General features: G+C 44.2%; 1 protein-coding gene and 1 pseudogene across 1 annotated transcript; one reads left to right on the forward strand and one right to left on the reverse strand.

Annotated features, from left to right (window-relative positions):
• Window positions 1-917: 917 nt before the first annotated feature.
• Window positions 918-17,966, reverse strand: LOC123777001 (uncharacterized). Its single transcript, XM_045773425.2, has 3 exons — window positions 17,603-17,966; window positions 14,845-14,971; window positions 918-7,494 (listed from the first exon to the last, which is right to left on the reverse strand). The coding sequence occupies exons 1-3, from the start codon at window positions 17,633-17,635 to the stop codon at window positions 5,177-5,179; spliced, it is 2,478 nt and encodes an 825-aa protein (XP_045629381.2). The 5' UTR covers window positions 17,636-17,966; the 3' UTR covers window positions 918-5,176.
• Window positions 8,989-11,984, forward strand: LOC123776550 (large ribosomal subunit protein uL1 pseudogene; annotated as a pseudogene).
• Window positions 17,967-18,538: the final 572 nt, after the last annotated feature.

The raw sequence follows: 18,538 nt of genomic DNA on the forward strand, positions 1-18,538 counted from the left end.
ATTGTTTTAGGAAAGCTTGCCCTCCTAAGGGGATCCACAGGGGTCTATCAAGGGATTAATTCCTAGTTTTGGCCAGGAAATTCCCATTTGGTTTGTTAAAAATTATATTCCTATGAGGGTTGAAACTACAGTTAGGTTATGCATGAAGCCACCCAGAATCACCCAGCTGGCCCAGATTGCAACTGTTGGAGCATGTGTTGTCTATGCCACTTCTCTGGCACCGAGCCTGTGCTGTCTTCTTTCCTCCCTTCCCTCCCCTCCCCCCTCCCTCCCTCCTTCCTTTTTCTTTTTGTTTCTTTCTCTTCCTTCCTTCCTCCCTCCCTCCCTTCCTTCCTCTTTCTTCTGTCCTTCCTTCTTCCTTTCCTTCTTTTCCAATTTTTAAAATCTGAGTATAGTTAACACACAATGTTACATTAGTTTCAGGGGTACAACATAGTGATTTGACTTCTGTGCTGTCTTTCTCATTGCTGCATATGCTTTGTCTTTACAAGAAACAGATTGTGAACTCCTTTAGGTCAGGTACCAGATCTTAAAACCAAAGTTGTAGCAAAACGATAACTAAAACTGGTTTGGCACTTTTGCAACCAACATCTTCTCTTTCTCATAATGGCCCATGTGAGGTAGGTGGGGCCCAGGCATGATCTCCACCAGGCAGATGAGGAAGCAAAGCTCAGAGAGGCTGAGAAATTTACTCATAGTCACACAGCAAGCAAGCAGCAGGGCAAGGAGAGGGCCCCGGTCTTCTGCTACCTGATTCTATCCTTGGCTCCACTACATTCTGCAGTCTCCCTTTTTTTTTTTTTTAAAGATTTTATTTATTTATTTGACGGAGAGACAGCCAGCAAGAGAGGGAACACAGGCAGGGGAAGTGGGAGAGGAAGCAGCAGGCTCCCAGTAGAGGAGCCCGACGCGGGACTCGATCCCAGGTCCCTTAATGATCCCAGGTGCCCCTGCAGTCTCCCTTGTGCATTTCTAATTTCCCAAACCTTATCTAAGGGACGTGACAGCCAATATTTGTCTATTTTATAACCTCCAACTTTATTCCACCTATCATCCTGCTGCCATCGTCACCTGATGTATGCCTGCTATTATAACCTTGGCCACTATCTCCTATGTCAATGCTGCAGGCTCCGAGGGGAAAGCGAACAACTGATGGTGGAGCCGCAGAAGCAGCTGCCCAGTCCTTCATTGGACTGGGTGTGTGTCAAGGTCACACAGCTCTGGAAGAGAGGCTGGATTGGGACCCGGCACATTTGACGTTCCAGCTGGCTCTTTCCAGAGCCTGGTGCTGCCTCATATGGGAAAAGCACAGAGGGAGCAGGGAAGAGAGATGCCCCTTGGTGAGATGAGCCCTTACCTAGCAAGACCAGGAGCCCAGAGATCTCCGGCACACATCCACGTACTGGATCCTCTGGGCTGTGTGCAGCCCACCAGAGTTGAAGTCATAAACACCTGAAAAAGTACAACTAAGGCATCATATTGACCTTTGGGTTGGTGGGTGGGATCAGAGCTGTCACTCCATTGCTGATAAAGATGCAGAGATCCAACCCTGAATCATCAAGGCGTCTTGAGGTTCAAGCTCTGTGCTGGGCTCAAGGAGGAGGCTGATGGCAGCCTTTGTACTGTGGCTGAGAGAAAAGGGGAGGCACTGTAGACAAAAATGGCTTTCCCATGAGGACCGTGGGGGCAGAGGGCAAGCGGGAAAATGGTCACGATGGTAATTCCAACAGGAACAGCAGCGGCAGTGCGTTCTTGGCCCTTGCTATTCACCTCCCCTGGGTTGATGGCTTCACGAGCTGTGCTATAGGGGTTAAACATACCCAGGTCTGGAGCTAGTCATTCAGCTTTGAATCCAGTTTCAGGAATCCAATGCTTGTCTCTTATATGACCTTGGGGAACCAACTTCATCTTTCTGACCCTACACTTCCCTAGAAATACAATAATCATTCCCATTCCCACCTCCTTAGGTTGCTTTAAGAATTAGAAAAGATGCCCACAATGCAAACCCTGGAGTCCTGACACGGGTAAGTGCTCAGAGTCTTAGTAATCCTCACAGGCGCCAAGGTAAGCACCATCACCTCCACATCAGTCAGGGAGCTGAGTTGCCCAGATTCCGAGGTGGAGAAGCCCCTCCACCCCCACAGGAGAAGCCCCATTTCTTTCTCAAACACACCCAGCGGTAGAGAGCCTTTGGGCCACTGGGGAAACAGATTGCTTGGCCCAAGGATGTTGCTGCCGGCAGAGGCTGGAGTTGCCCAGGCCTAGAAAGGCCACAGATGCAGCCAGTGCACAGTGAATGGGTACCTCAGCTCTTAACCTCCTCCACACGCTATGGAGCAGCCCACACCTTACACCCCTTTTACACAGGAGGAACCTGAGGCCCACAGAGGGTGGGTAGTTTGCCTGTGTGTCCTGGGGATCTGGGATTCCAGCCCAGGCTGCCTGGACCCAAGGCTTGGAGATCCTGATCAGTGCCTTATTTCCCTCCCTGTTGGGTTTGGGACTCAAAAAACACCTTCTCATCCTGAGTCTTTCTGGTGCCTCCAGAGTCCTGCTCCACCCCCACCAACCTCCATAATGATAGACCAGGAAAATGGGTGAACACTACAATGTAAGGATTTATTTTATTATTAAATGTCTGGACTTTAGAAAGCAAAGAAGATGTCAATAGCGTAGATTAAAATTAAAAGTGTGTATGTGTCCATTACATTATGCATAGCATAAAAGAAACTAAAAAAATGAGAACATATACTTCCAGTATTAAAAATGATTCCACAAAGTAAAAAAGCCACAAGTCAAATTCCAACATATATCTTTGTGGTTTCATATCCTTTTGTAAAAGGAGAACCACCAAAATTCACAGAATAGGCAGAAGATATGAACAGACATTTTAGCAAAAATATAGATAGCAAATGCGTATCTGAAAAAAAATGCTCATCGGGACTCCTTAGGGAGATGCAGTTAAAACACTAAGACGGCACTACACACTTATAAAGAGTTGAAATTAAGAACGACTGACCGAACTACACCATCCGCTTGGACGTGGAGGAAATGCAACTCCCACACACTGCTGGAAGAATGCAAAAAGGTATATTTAGAAAACAATTTACTAATTCCTTTAAGTTAAACATTTATCTACCCTATGACTCAGACTTTCTACTGAGTTACTGACAGAAGGTAAGTGAAACACATATCCATATAGTTACACACAAATGTTTTTATCGTTTTTTCCATAGGCAAAAATTAGAAACACCCAAACGTCCGCAAACAAAATAATGGGTAAACTAATACTGCTATCCTCAGAGATAAGAATATTTCTGAGCTAAAAAACAAAAAACGAGCAACTTACATACCACTGATGAATCTATAATTATTTATGCAACATAAAAGTAGGAAAAAAAAAACTTTGACTCCTACTATTTAAATTATAGAAAATAAATTTTCTATTGTACTGGAAAGTAAATCAACAGTGACTTGGAGGGCTGGGAGGGCAGTTAGAGAGATTATTAAAAGACATGAGGTCAATATGCAATGACACATATGATCACTATCATGACTGATGTTCCAGGTTCACATGTCAAAACTTACCAAGGACTACATTTCCAGTATGTACAGTTTATTACATGTAAATTATACCTTAATAAAGCTTCTCAAAATGATTCAAAATAAAAAATCTGTTTGTCCAACTCTTTCTGGAAAATAGGTTTTGCAACCCTACATTCACTGCACATTCTTGCCCTGTGGAGGCCAGTTTTGCTCAGTGAAAGCAAATACAGCGATCAATGAAGGGCTTTTCACCACAGTCAAAAGGACTACTGGGTGGGTCACAAAAGCCACATCCCTGGACTATAGATCCCCCTTTTCTTGATCTGTTTTCCTGCCCGTGCAGCCATGTTCTTGAGGTGAACATCACTGAGAGGCTGCAGGAATCCAAAAAACCTTTCCATTATCTCCAACGACAATGACATAAGCTACACAAGATAACTATACCTGGAGGTCCACCGACTGGTGCACACACCAGTCCGCAGTCCCTAATACAGTAGTATTTGTGGGTGCACTTTTAGAAGAGGCACATTCCATCTGGGTGGCTGTGGTCTCCTCCACTCCCTATGAAGCCAATGTTTCTGTAGCAGTTCTGGTTTCCCCTGAACCTTATGGCCTTACAACCAATAACCATCACCTACAGAAATGTGGACATTGGGGCATATGGCTCTTTGCAGGACCTGGGGAAGAGGTTCCCCTCAAGAGTGCTGACATCCCCCGTGATATCCTCTGTGAACGAGGGAAAAAATTTATGCTGCTCCCAGAAGCACCTGAGGTTCTCACACCTGATCCTTCTCAGGGCAACCTCTGACACTCCCCAAACTCATAGCATCCAGTCTCAAATGAGGACCAGAAAGCCCTCCCTGCAGTCTTTTCTAGGAGGCCATGGGCAGTACAAATCTGGCAAAAAGCAGTAGGCTAATTTTGGCCACTGTGCTGTCCCCTTGAAGCACAGAAAGTTTAAGACCCTCCCCAGTGAAAGTTGTTCACCCCTTCATGCTTGGAGACCTCAGAATGTTTATAAACCACCATACATGGTAAATAGAACACCCAAGATTAAAGAAGACTTAAACAATAAGGACTTGTTATTGTACAAACCAAAGCAATAGGGACTAGCAGTTCTTGAGTTAGTGACTTGGAAGGTGGAAAAACTAATCACTAATATCTCCAGAGACCATGTCCCTGCAAATGGTGGTCCTTCTCCACCAGCTGAACTCATGTGATGTTCTCTAGGACAATATGTGTCAGGTCCATGCCAATTAGTCAGAAAAAAGTAAATGTGGGTCCCCTGAAGGACTCAGGTTACTCCTAATTTCCTCCAACAAATGAGAACAGTGGTCAGCTTCCCTGAGCACAGTGGGGTATGACTGATGCATGTTGTAGAGATTTGCCAGGTGGTAGAATTACATAGCTTTGGCCACAGACTGGCAGCGATATTAATCTGGAAAGAGCCCTGGGAAGTTTAAAAAATGCAACATAGCCACACATGCTTCCACGTAACTGAAACTTAAGGGAAATCTCTCCACTACTGGCATTTGGATGTAGTAGATTGAGTTCAGACAAATGGTGCCTCACAGAGAGTATCCTCTGGTGTCATTACACTGAACAAGGAGACTATATATTTCCTACCCAACTAAGGCCTTTCTCCGGTGTGAACTCTCCGATGCTGAGAAAGATTGGATTTTCGGCTAAAAGATTTCCCACATTCACTGCAGTCGTAAGGCCTCTCTCCTGTGTGAACTCTCTGATGATAATGTAAGGTGGAACGAGAGGTAAAAGATTTCCCACACTCACTGCACTCAAAAGGCCTTTCTCCTGTGTGAACTCTCCGGTGAATAATGAGGTGAATTCTTTGGGTAAAGGATTTCCCACATTCGCTGCACTCATGTGGCCTTTCGCCTGTGTGAACTCTGCGATGCCGAATCAGTATGGAGCTATTGGTAAAAGATTTCCCACATTCACTACACTCGTAAGGCCTTTCTCCAGTGTGAACTCTCTGATGATAACCAAGGGCAGAGACAGAAGTAAAAGATTTCCCACATTCACTACACTCATAAGGCCTTTCTCCAGTGTGAACTCTCCGGTGTTTAGAGAGGTATGAATTCTGACTAAAGGATCTCCCACAATCACTACATTCATAAGGCTTTTCTCCAGTGTGAACTCTCTGGTGTTGATTCAACTGGGAACTATCCCTAAAAGATTTCCCACATTCACTGCAGTCAAAAGGCCTTTCTCCTGTGTGAACTCTCTGATGACATCGGAGGGCAGAGGTAGAGGTAAAAGACTTCTCACATTCTCTGCACTCATAAGGCCTTTCTCCAATGTGAACTTTCTGATGGTAACGGAGAGCAGAACCAGATGTAAATGATTTTCCACATTCGTTGCACTCATAAGGCCTTTCTCCTGTGTGAACTCTCTGGTGTATATTGAGGTGATTTCTTTGGGTAAACGATTTCCCACATTCACTGCACTCATAAGGCCTTTCTCCTGTGTGAACTCTACGGTGTCGAATAAGTATTGGGCCATTGGTAAAAGATTTCCCACATTCACTACACTCATAAGGTTTTTCTCCAGTGTGAACTCTCTGATGGTAACAGAGGGCAGAGCCGGAGGTAAAAGATTTTCCACATTCACTACATTCATAAGGCCTTTCCCCTGTGTGAACTCTCTGGTGTTGAGAGAGGTAAGATTTGTGGCTAAAAGATTTCCCACATTCACTGCATTCATAAGGCCTTTCTCCTGTGTGAACTCTTCGGTGTATAATGAGGTGATTTATTTGGGTAAAAGATTTCCCACAATCATTACACTCATATGGTCTTTCTCCTGTGTGAATTCTCTGATGATAACGGAGGCCAGAGCTAGAGGTAAAAGACTTCCCACATTCACTACATTTATAAGGTTTTTCTCCAGTATGAATTCTCTGATGATAACGGAGCGCAGAGCTAGAAGTAAAAGATTTCCCACATGCACTACATTCATAAGGCCTTTCTCCTGTGTGTACTCTCCAATGTTCAATGAGATCAGATTTTCGTCTAAAAGATTTCCCACATTCAGTGCACTCATAACTCATTTCTCCAGTGTGAACTGCACGTTGTTGAATAAGGATAGAGTTCTGGCTAAAAGACTGAGCACATACACGGCACACGTAACAATTTTCTCCAGTGTGACTTCTCTGAGGATAAATGAGGACAAATTTTTGGCTAAAGGATTTCCCACATTTGCTGCATTTGTACTGCCTTGGCCCAGTATGAATTCTTCGATGCTGACTGAGGGTTGAGCTTCCCCTAAAGGATTTTCCACAGTCACTACACACATGAAGTTTGTCACCAGTGTGGACTCTCTGATGAATCAGAAGTGAGGATTTGTACCTGAATGTTTTTCTACATTCAGGGCACACAAAACACTGTCTTCCAGTGTGGATACCCTGGTCCTGAACAAGTGTGTGTTTGGGACCACAGGCTTTCTTGCATTCTTCCCAGGTGTGATGACTTTTTATGCTTTGAAAAGTCTCCCCAGACTCAGTGATTTTATTCTCCCCTGTATGAGTGGCCTGTTGTTGGAGATGTTCTGAGGTGGCCAGGAAGTCCTTCGCAATCTCCTCAAAGGTTAAGGGCTTTCCTGAATCATGGAAATTGCTGCTCTTCACAAATGATGCCCTGTCCACACGGCTTCTGAAGGGTTCGTCTCCCATGTGCTGCTTCTCATGCTGTTGAAGGTCTGCACTAGAGTAAATTTGTTTCACACATGCCCCATACTTGAACAGTTTCTGGCTGTTTTGTTTTCCCTGGTGCCCAACCAAGTGGAAAATCTCTCTCAAGACTGAACCACACATCTCACAGGGGTGGGTCTTCTGGGAAGACCGAGGTTCCTTCGGAGTCCTGGCCTGTGATACACCTACAGAAATGCTCTGTTCAAAGGGTGTCTCCATAGCCTCTGCTCGACAGCAGCAACCTGAACACAAAGAAACACTTGTGAAGTACACATTGACTTTACTGGAAGAGAGTAACCCAATTACGAATATACAAATGAAAACCCAAAACGAGCAGGGAAACTATTCTTATGTCAAACAAAATAGACTTTAAAGTCAAAAACTATCATAAGAGACAAAAAAGGTCTCTACAGAATATAAAGAAGTCAATTCATCAAGAGGATATAACAATAACAGGGGCGCCTGGGTGGCACAGCGGTTAAGCATCTGCCTTCGGCTCAGGGCGTGATCCCGGCGTTATGGGATCGAGCCCCACATCAGGCTCCTCTGCTAGGAGCCTGCTTCTTTCTCTCCCACTCCCCCTGCTTGTGTTCCCTCTCTCACTGGCTGTCTCTATCTCTGTCGAATAAATAAATAAAATCTTAAAAAAAAAATTTTAACAATAACAAGTATATACATACCCAGTATTCAAACACCTAAATATATTAAGCAAATACTAACAGATCAGAAATCGACTGCAATGCAGTAACAGTAGAGGACTTCAATAACCAGTAATCAACAATGGACAGATTATCCAGACAGAAAATCAATAAGGAAATGTTGGATTTGAACTGCACTTATAACAAAGGCACCTAAGAGACATATATAGAAGATGCCATCCAACTGCAGCAGAATACATTTTATTCTCAAGTACACATGGAACATTCTCTAGGACTCTCTCACATGTTAGGTCGTGAAACTTTTTTTTTTAAAGATGTTATTTATTTATTTGGGGTGTCTGGGTGGCTCAGTCAGGTAAGTGTCTGCCTTCAGCTCAGGTCATGATCCCAGGGTCCTGGAAGTGAGTCCCACATCAGGCTCCCTGCTCAGTGGGGAGTCTGCTTCTCCCTCTACCCTTCCCCCTGCTCATGATCTCTCTCTCACAGATAAATTAAGATTTTATTATTTATTTGAGAGAGAGAGAGAGAAAGCATGGGCAGGGGGAGAAGGAGGCTCCCAGCTGAGCAGCAAACCCAATGCAAGGTTCGATCCCAGGACCCTGGGATCATGACCTGAGCTGAATGCAGATGCTCAACCCACTGAGCCACCCAGGTGCCCCATGAAACAATTCTTAACATTTAAGAAGACTAAAATCATATCAAGTATCTTTTCCAATCACATGGCATGAAACTAGAAATCATTAACAGAAGGAATGCTGGAAAATATCACAAACATGTAGAATTTAAACAACATTCCTCCGAACAACAATGGGTCAAAGAAGAAAAAAAAAATATATGTAGACAAATGAAAATTGAAACACAACGCACTAAAAGTTACAGGATGCAAGAAAATCAGTTATAAGAGGGAAGTTTATACAAATAAATGTCTACCTTAAGAAAAAAGAAAAATCTCAAATAAGCAACTTAATACCTCAACATATGAGAAAAAGAACAAACTAAGGTCAAAACAGAAAGAAGCAAATAACAAAAACCGGAGTAGAAATAAATAGACACTAGAAAATCAATAGAAAAAGAGCCATGAAACGAAGAGCTGGATTTTTGAGAAGGTAAATAAATTTGACAATCCTTTAGTTACACTAAGACAAAAAGACTCAAAATCAGAAATGAAAGAGGAAACATCACAATTGATACTGGAGGAATACAATCTATCAAGAGACAATGAACAATTACATGCCAATATACTGGATAACCTAGAAGAAAAAGAAAAAAGAAAAGAAAGAAAAAAACATACAACCTGACAATAATAATGAAGAAATAGAAAATGTGAACAGACTGGTAAAGAGAAAATCTCCCAACAAAGAAAAGCCCAGGACCAAACCGAATCACGGGGAATTCCACCACATATTTAAAGAATTAACGCCATCCTTTTTTTTTTTTTTTAAAGATGTGTTTATTTTAGAGAGACAGAGCATGAGCATGAACGGGGAGAGGGGCAGAGGGAGAAGGAGAGAGAATCCCAAGCAGACTCGTCACTGAGCATGGAGCCTGCTGCCAAGCTTGATCTCACAACCCTGAGATCATGACCTGAGATGAAATCAACAGTTAGATGCTCAACCGACTGAGCCGCCCACTCATCGCCACCATCCTTCTTAAGGTCTTCCAAACAACTGAAGGGGGAACACCTCCAAACTCATTTTGTAAGGCCAGCACTACCGTGATATCAAAGGCATTTAAGGACAATGCAAGAGAAGAAAGTTACAGGCCAATATCCCTGATGAACATAAATACAAAACTTAAAAAAAAAAAAAAAAACAACTCCTTGCAAACCAAATCCAATCGCACATTACAAGCAACATACACTACAATCAATCAGGATTTATCCCTGAGATGCAAGGATAGTTCAACATGTGCAAATGAATACACATAATCCACCACCATAACTGAATAACAGTTTAACAGGTAAAAATCATACAACCATATCAATAGATGGAGAAAAAGCATCTAGAAAATTCAATAACCTTTCAAGATAAAAAATCACCAACAAATTAGTTAAATAAGTAAAGAACCTCAACATATCTGACAGGCCCGCAGCTAACATCATATTCAATGATCAAAAGCTAAAAGCTTCCCTCCCCTGCCCCCAGCCTCTGGCATCAGGAACAAGACAAGGTGCCCACTCGCTCCAATTTTATTCAACACAGCACTGGAAATCCTAGCCCCGAGTAATTAAGGAAGAAAAATAAATAAAAGGCATCCAAATCAGAATGGAAGAAGTAAAATTATCCGTTTGCAGGTGACATAATCTTACATATAGAAAACTATAAAGAATCCACCAAAACACTGGGATGCCTGGGTGGCTCCATTGGTTAAGCGTCTGCCTTCAACTCAAGTCATGATCCCAGGGTCCTGGGATCAAGTCCCACGCTGGGCTCCTTGCTCAGCAGGGAGCCTGCTTCTCCCTCTACCTGCCACTCTTCCTGCTTGTGCTCTCTCTCTCTGACAAATAAATACATAAAATCTTGAAAAAAAAATCTATCAAGCAATGTTCCATCTTAAAAGGAAAAAAAAAAAAAAGAATCCGCCAAAACACTATTAAATAAATGAATTCAGTAAAGTTGCAGGATAAAAAAAAAAAATTAACATACAAAACTAAGCTGTATTTATATATACTAACAATAAAATACCTGGAAAAAAAATTGAGAAAACAATCCCACTTACAATAGCATCAAAAAGAATAAAATACTCAAAGAAATTTAACCTAGGAGGTGAAAGATCTATATCCTAAAAATTATAAGAAACTGATGAAAGTGGGACGCCTGGGTGGCTCAGTTGGTTAAGCAGCTGCCTTCAGGTCACGTCATGATCTCAGAGTCCTGGGACTGAGTCCAGCATCGGGCTCCCTGCTCAGGGGGGAGCTTGCTTCTCCCTCTGTCTGCCTCTCCCCCTGCTTGTGCTCTCTCTCTGTCTCTCTGTCTCTGACAAATAAATAAAATCTTAAAAAAAGAAACTGATGAAAGAAATTGAAGACAGATGGAAAGATATCCAATGTTCTTGGATTGGAAGAATATTATTAAAATGTCCATTTACCCACAGCAATCTGCCGAGAGCAATCTACAGATTCAATGCAATCCATAATAAAATTCCAATGACGTTTTTCACAGAAATGGAAAAAAAGTCCTAAAATTTGTATGGAACCATAGAAAACCCCAAATAGCCAAAGCAATCTTGAAAAAGAAGAACAAAGCTAGAGACATCACACTTCTTGATTTCAAAATATTCCAAAGCTATAGTAATCAAAACAGTACGGTATAGCATAAAATTAGACCAATGGAATAGAACAAAGAGCCCAGAAATAAACCCATGCACACATGGTCAGCCAATCTTTGACAAGGACACCAAAAACACACAATGAGGAAAGGACAGCCTCTTCAATAAATGGTGATGGGAAAACTGGATATCCACATAGAAAAAGGAAAATGGGACCTCCACACTGGGTTTTAAAATAAGAGGGAAGGTGTGGGGAAAACTTGGCCAACCCTAACAGCAAGTTTGAGAAGCTAGACTAGCTGCTGGTGAATGTGGATATTCTGGGCTTACATCCACTCCCCGCCCAAAGTTTTCCGTATGTATTTTGGGGGACCAGCACTGTGATGAGGCCAAGGCTGTGGATATTCCCCACATGGACATTGAGGCGTTGAAGAAAACAAGAATAAAAAATGTAGTCGGGAAGCTGGCCAAGAATTACGATGCATTTTTGCCTTCAATCTCTGATCAAGCAGATCCCATAAATCCTGGGCCGAGGCCTGAATAAGGCTGACAAGTTCCCCTCCTTGCTGACTCATAATGAGAACACGGTAGCCAAAGTGGATGAAGTTAAGTCCATCATCAAACTCCAGATGAAGAAGGTCCTGTCTGGCAGTGGCTATTGGCCAAATGAAGATGAGAGATAATGAGCTTATGTACAACATCCATTTAACTATCAATTTCCTGGTGTTAAGTCTCAAGAAGAATCGGCAGAACATCTGAGCTTTATACATAAGAGCAGCATGGGCAAGCCCCAGAGCCTTTACTAAAACATAGCTTAATAAATCCTAGTGCTACCAATAAAAAAAGAAGAAAGGAAACTGGACCCTTATCTTACATCACTCACAAACATTAACTTGAATTAGAATAAGAACTTAAACGTAAGACTGGAAATTATGCAACTTTTTTTTTAAAAGATTTCTTTATTTATTTGAGAGAGAGCAAGTGCACACACATGTTCAAGTGAGTGGGGGGAGGGGCAGAGGGAAAGAAAATTCAGACTCCCTGCCAAGCACGGAGCCCAACACAGGGCTCAATCCCACGACCCACAAGATCACGACCTGAGGGGCGCCTGGGTGCCTCAGTCGTTAAGCGTCTGCCTTCGGCTCAGGGCATGATCCTGGCGTTCTGGGATCGAGCCCCGCATCAGGCTCCTCCGTTGGGAGCCTGCTTCTTCATTTCCCACTCCCCCTGCCTATGTTCCCTCTCTCCCTGGCTCTCTCTCTCTCTCTGTCAAATAAATAAATAAAATCTTAAAAAACAACAACAACAACAACAACAACAACAGCAGCAGCAGCACCTGGCTGGCTCTGTAGGTTAAGTGTCTGCCTTCAGCTCAGGTCATGATTCCGGGGTACTGGGATTGAGCCCTATGTCAGGCTCTCTGCTCAGCCAGAAGCCTGCTTCTCCCTCTGCCCCTGCCCCCCACTTGTGTTTTCTGTCAAATAAATAAAATCTTAAAAAATCCTCCACAATAACAAGAACAAAACCAAATAATCCAATTAAAAATGGGGGTGCCTGGGTGGCTCAGTCGTTAAAGTGTTTGCCTTCGGCTCAGGTCATGATTCTCGGGTACTGGGATCGAGCCCCACATCGGGGGGTCCCTGCTCAGCGGGAAGCCTGCTTCTCCCTTGCCCACTCCTCCTGCTTGTGTTCCCTCTCTCACTGTCTCTCTGTGTCAAATAAATAAATTACATCTTTTTAAAAAAATCCAATAAAAAATGGGCAAAGAACCTCAATAAACATTTATCCAAAGACACACAAATGGCCAACAGGTACATAAAAAGATGCTCAACATCCCTAATACCAGAAAAATGCAAATCTAAATCACAGTATCACCTCACACCTATCAGGATGACTATTATCCAAAAGCAAGAGAGAACAACTGTTGGTGAAGAATGTGAAGAAAAGGAAACCCTTATATACAGTTGGTGAGATAAACTGGTATAGACATTAGTACAGAATGGAAGGTCTTTAAAATTTTTCTCTCTCTGCTCCTCCCCCCACTCACTTGAACATGTGTGCTCACTTGCTCTCTCTCAAATAAATAATCTTTAAAAAAAAATAAAGTTTTATAATTTCAGGTCTTATGTTTAAGTTCTTATTCTAATTCAAGTTAATTTTTGTGAGTGATGTAAAATAAGGGTCCAGTTTCCTTTTTTCTCCTCCTATTTTTTATTGGTAGCACTAGGATTTATTAAGCTGTGTCTTAGTAAAGGCTCTGGGGCTCACCCATGCTACTCTTATGTATAAAGCTCAGATGTTCTGTCAACAACAAAATGTTATGGTTTATACAATGTCATATTAACAGATTTCTGGTGTTCAACAAATTTAGTTTTCATGATCTAAAGAAACCGTGGCATGGGGAGCGGAGAGAAGCAAAAAAGTGTATGATTCTGGAAAAGACATTAGAAGGAAGTGACTGGGGAAAAGATGTCTCTTTGTATATTAAATAGCTCTAATGTAACTATTTAATGAGGTGTTAATGCTGGCTTGAGAATCTTTTTCTGAATGATTTTAAAGAAAAATTTGGATTTTAAAGGTATTAAAATATTTTTGTTTTGTACAAAAAAAAAAAAAAGAGTTCAACCCATAGAAACAAAGAGTAGAATGCCAGGGGCGGGGGCTACGGGAAACAGGGAGATACTGGTCAGTTACAAGCTTGATTAAGTTCTGTGAATCTAATGTACAGCATGGTGATTATAGTTAGTAATAATGCTGAGTTGTATACTTGAATTTGCTAAGAGAACAGATCTTAAGTGTTCTTACACACCCAAAAAAGGTAAATATGTAAAGTAATAGATATGTCAATTAAGTTGTTTATAGTAATCATTTCATAATGTATATGAATATCGAATCATAACACTGTACACTTTAAATATAAATATATACAATATTATTTGTCAATTATACCTCAATAAAGCTGGTAAAAAGAAAAAAGAAAAAAGAAAAGAAATCTGAACACTATAAAAAGAACAGTACAGGATAGTCTTAAAAAAACAGTCCATGGTCCAGGCAGGTAATGACGATGATAATACCTGCAATTCCCAGCACAGGGAAGCCCAATGAAATGTCAGATAAGAAAAGGAAACAGGGCGCCTGGGTAGCGCAGTCGTTAAGCGTCTGCCTTCGGCTCAGGGCGTGATCCCAGCGTTCTGGGATCGAGTCCCACCTCAGGCTCCTCCGCGATGAGCCTGCTTCTTCCTCTCCCACTCCCCCTGCTTGTGTTCCCTCTCTCACTGGCTGTCTCTCTCTGTCAAATAAATACATTAAAAAAAAAAAGAAAGAAAGAAAAGGAAACAAAACCAGGGACACAGAAATAACATAGACCTAGAGAGACAACCTGGCCACGGAGAGGACAAACAAGATGCCACCCACTAGCCTCACTGCAAGACTACTGAACTCAAATTCTTCCTGAGGGTTCAATACAGACAGTATCGGGCCTGTGGGGAGAGAAGAGGACGGCGCAAAAACACAGCCCTACCAAGGACAACAACTATTCAAGAAACTGTTGAAGCAAGCAGTACCTATACTCTATATGTTGAAAAGGACAGAGCACCCCCTGGGAAAAGAGGGGCATGGGGTAATGTAAAACCTAGTTTACATCACTGGAGAGGGGGAGGGTCTTACCCAGGGAGGATATAAGTGCAAAGTTCTCCAGCATTACATCACAGTACAGGCGTCTCTGAGCCTCATTAAGGAGACTCCATTCGTCCTGGGAGAAGTACACAGCAACATCCTCAAAGGTCACGTCACCCTGTCAAGAATGGGACGGATAAAACGATGAACATTCTGTCTCTGAGAACCCACACTCCATCTCCCATACATCTACTCCACATTCATCCTCCTCTGGAGCTCCCCACCCCAGAGGAGGTACCAGGCCTTAGCACCACTGATGGCTGTTCTCTCCTCATGATCCCATTCATCACTATATTCAGCTCTCAGCAACAATAGGCGGGGGCAGATAAATGTCATGTAAGCTCTAGGCCTGGTCTCCAGGGCCCCATCCTTCCTACCAAGCAATTCCCCTACATCTCACAGATTGTACATACAAGACATAGTGAAGCCACATGGATTCATGCTTCACTCTGAGGTCCCCAATACCAGGGCCCTAGGGCCCTCAGCTCATACTTACTCTCAATGTGCACATCATTCAGTAGACCAAACCTCTCACATCTTCAGATCCCTCAAATGCATTCCCATAGCTCTGCCATCTCCGTGCCCCACACCACAGGCATGTCCCTGGACTCACACATGCACTGGGCACGTGGCATCCAGACTGCTTGAAAATTTCAAACATGATCTAGTATAGCCCCTGTCCTTTGATGGATCCCACCGACAAAGAAAGCCCCAAGGGCTGCTTTGAAGGCCTGTCCATCTACTTGTGATCTTTGCTTCAATATTAGTCACCTAGAACCACAAGTAAATTTCAGATACCTATGACCCTCTGATACTTCTGTGCTGCCCTTGCTGTCCCTCAGCAGCAATAACCCTCCTTTCTCCACTTAACCTTCATTAAAAGCACATCAAAACGCCATTGGTCTCCATGCCAGGCACAGTGACTCTCACAAATGAACATTTCCCCAGACCTTATCCACCAGCAAGACTGAAACACCACAGATGCCATAAAAGCTCACCACAAAATTTGGTGAATCTGTACGGTAGTGAATGAACACCAGGCCTGGACTCACTATCATCTTGATTCAGTTTCTACTTTGCCTCCATAGCTCTCTCATGTCCACTCATCCCAGGGAAGTAGTGGCCGCCTGCCAGATCATCCTCTCTCCCACACTGCTCCCACTATCAAATTTCTCCCTCGTCATGCACCCTCTTCTTTCTAACCCACTAAACAGCATTACCACCACGACACCACAACCTGCCCTCCCATATGTGATCCAGCTCTCCACCTTGCTGCACACAATAGCCATCACTTTTGGATGTCTCCATCCTGGACGTCTCCCAAGATTCCAGACCTGTGTGTCCAGCAGCCCATTTGATTCTTTAGTACTCAATTCTCTGAAACTTCTCAGATTCTTAATAGGGCCAAAAACCTTAGGATATTCCCAGTGGAAATTAACCTTCCACCAACTTCCCCATCCCAGCTGATGGACCTTTCATAGCTTCAGCTGCTAACACCCAAAACCCTGAGATCCTCCCTGAATCCTCCTTTCTCTTCCTCATCTACAACATCCAAAAGTCTACTTGGCCCTTCTTAAAAAATGGACAGAAGTCCAACCCCTTCTTCTATTTCCACAGCCACCACTCCTATCCATCAACACTCATCTGGATTATAGCAATTGCCTCCTCCCGGGCTCCCCATCTCCTTCCTTAACCCCATAATCTGTTCTCCACTGTGCAGCCAGATGGAGCCTGTTAAACCTGGGTATCACCAACTCTTTCCCCCTATCCAAACTTCCCATCACTTCCCTAACAGATGCCCAAGTTCTCAGGCAGCCCACATTACAGGCCTGATTCTTGATCTGCTTTTTGTTCTTAATAGAAAGAATGAAGACCTGCTATACCCTGTTTCTAACTCAGGCACGCCTTCAAGCATTTAAACAAACTGGTATCTGTTCCTGAAATAACCTTCCACACCTGTTTACATTGGCTGACAAAACCGAGAACACCTCCATGTGACCCTTGGCCTGCATTGAGGACCCTGAACTTGGGGTATCTGGAAGGTCCCGGACCCAACAGCTGGAAAAATAAGTGAACGTTTCAGGTTACCACAATCCTATACACCATTGGGGTGGTGTCAGGGCAAGTGAGGGACTGGGAGATCTTCTCCCTCCTTGTGTAGGTGCCTTAAGTGCCTTTTCAGCCTCCAGAAACTGTGGGAAGAGGAAGGCAACCGAGTGAGCTGGGCATCCTCTGTAACCAAGTGACCTGTTATGGGACTAACGTCTGTGCCTCAGTGCTCCTCCTACCAGCTCTGAGACCTTGGTCAAGAACTCAACTCCCGGTGCCTGCCTGTCTTCATCACCCCCATTCCAACCTGTTCTCCCTCGAACAGCTTTTTGGAAAGCTGTTAACACCCTAACACAGACTGTATCCCTATTCTGCTCACGATCCTCTAGGGCCCTAGGAACCAAGGTACCTCACCTCTGCCTGCATTCTACGCGCGATTCCGCCTCACGCTCTGTCGCCTGAGGGCAGAATCCTCCCGTCTCAGGCCCCCTCCAGCCTCTGCCCCAGCCGGCCCCTCAGCCCCGAGCCCACTCCCGCAGCCAGCACGCCGGCGCTCACACACGGGGCCCCCGCCCACCGGCGCCTCCCTGTCCCGGACACTGGGGCCTGGGCCGCAGGGACGCGAGCAGGCGCCCCGCGCTCGGGCCTCTCGGGTCTGGGTGGGGGGACGGCGGGGAGGGCCCGGGGGACGAGCATTTACCTGAGCCGGGTCCCTGGGCGCGGCCGCCGCCATCGGACTCTGTGGGCGGAGCGGACCCGCGGTCCCCGTCTCGGCACGGGGCAGCCCGGGCGGCGTCGCTGAGCAGCGGACCCAAGTCTGTGCGGCGGGGACAGCGCCTCCTCCCGCCCGTTCTCTGGTTGCGTCACCACAACCCACACCGGGAGCTCCGGAACCTCCGACCGGGTGAAAGAACCAGCGAGAAGCAGAAATGACCGGGGTGATGACAACCGGAAGTCCCGCCCTGAGGCGACGCGCACGCTCGGAAATCCCTCATCTTGGTCCCTCATTGGCTCATGGCTGCTGGCTCCCATCGCAGGATCTTCTGGGAAATGTAGTAGCTGCAAAGGGCGTTCACAGTGCTCCACCGGAGGATGGTCCAGGCAGCTGCCCGGGAATGCTAGTCGCGCTCCTGCGTCAAAGCAGGGAGGGGTTTTGCTCGTTGTTAAACGCGGCTTACAGACATTATTTCGACTCTATAAAGCTCAGCCTGCTCCATGAGGATAAAAATATTATTTGAGATGTCCCGAAATCCTCTATCTAAATGACATCTCATTTCACAGTGTCGTTCAAACATAAAAGAGTTCACACATAAGTGGAAACATGTTATTGTTCTTCAAATGTATATGGCCTGGAGCATTATTACTCAGTTTTGTATTAATGTGTCTGTCAGGAAGAAGAAAAAAGACTCCATACAGGGTCGTAACAGAAGAGCAAGAAAAGGCATGCTAGGCTGCCCTGAAGCGGGTGGACAAACAGGATTTGTTTCTGGTTCCCACAGAAAACTTCTCCATTACCTGTGTCATCAGTGATTTTGACAAATGGAAGCAAAAATCAACAGAAGTGGAAGTAAAATTGGAAGCTCTATACTAAATCCTCTAAATTTTACAAAGAGCTACTTTATAACTGTGTAATTTT

This window comes from Ursus americanus, chromosome 21 (genome assembly GCF_024610735.1).
Source record: "Ursus americanus isolate L20-20 chromosome 21, mUrsAme1.1.p, whole genome shotgun sequence".
NCBI classification, from domain to species: Eukaryota; Metazoa; Chordata; class Mammalia; order Carnivora; family Ursidae; genus Ursus; species Ursus americanus.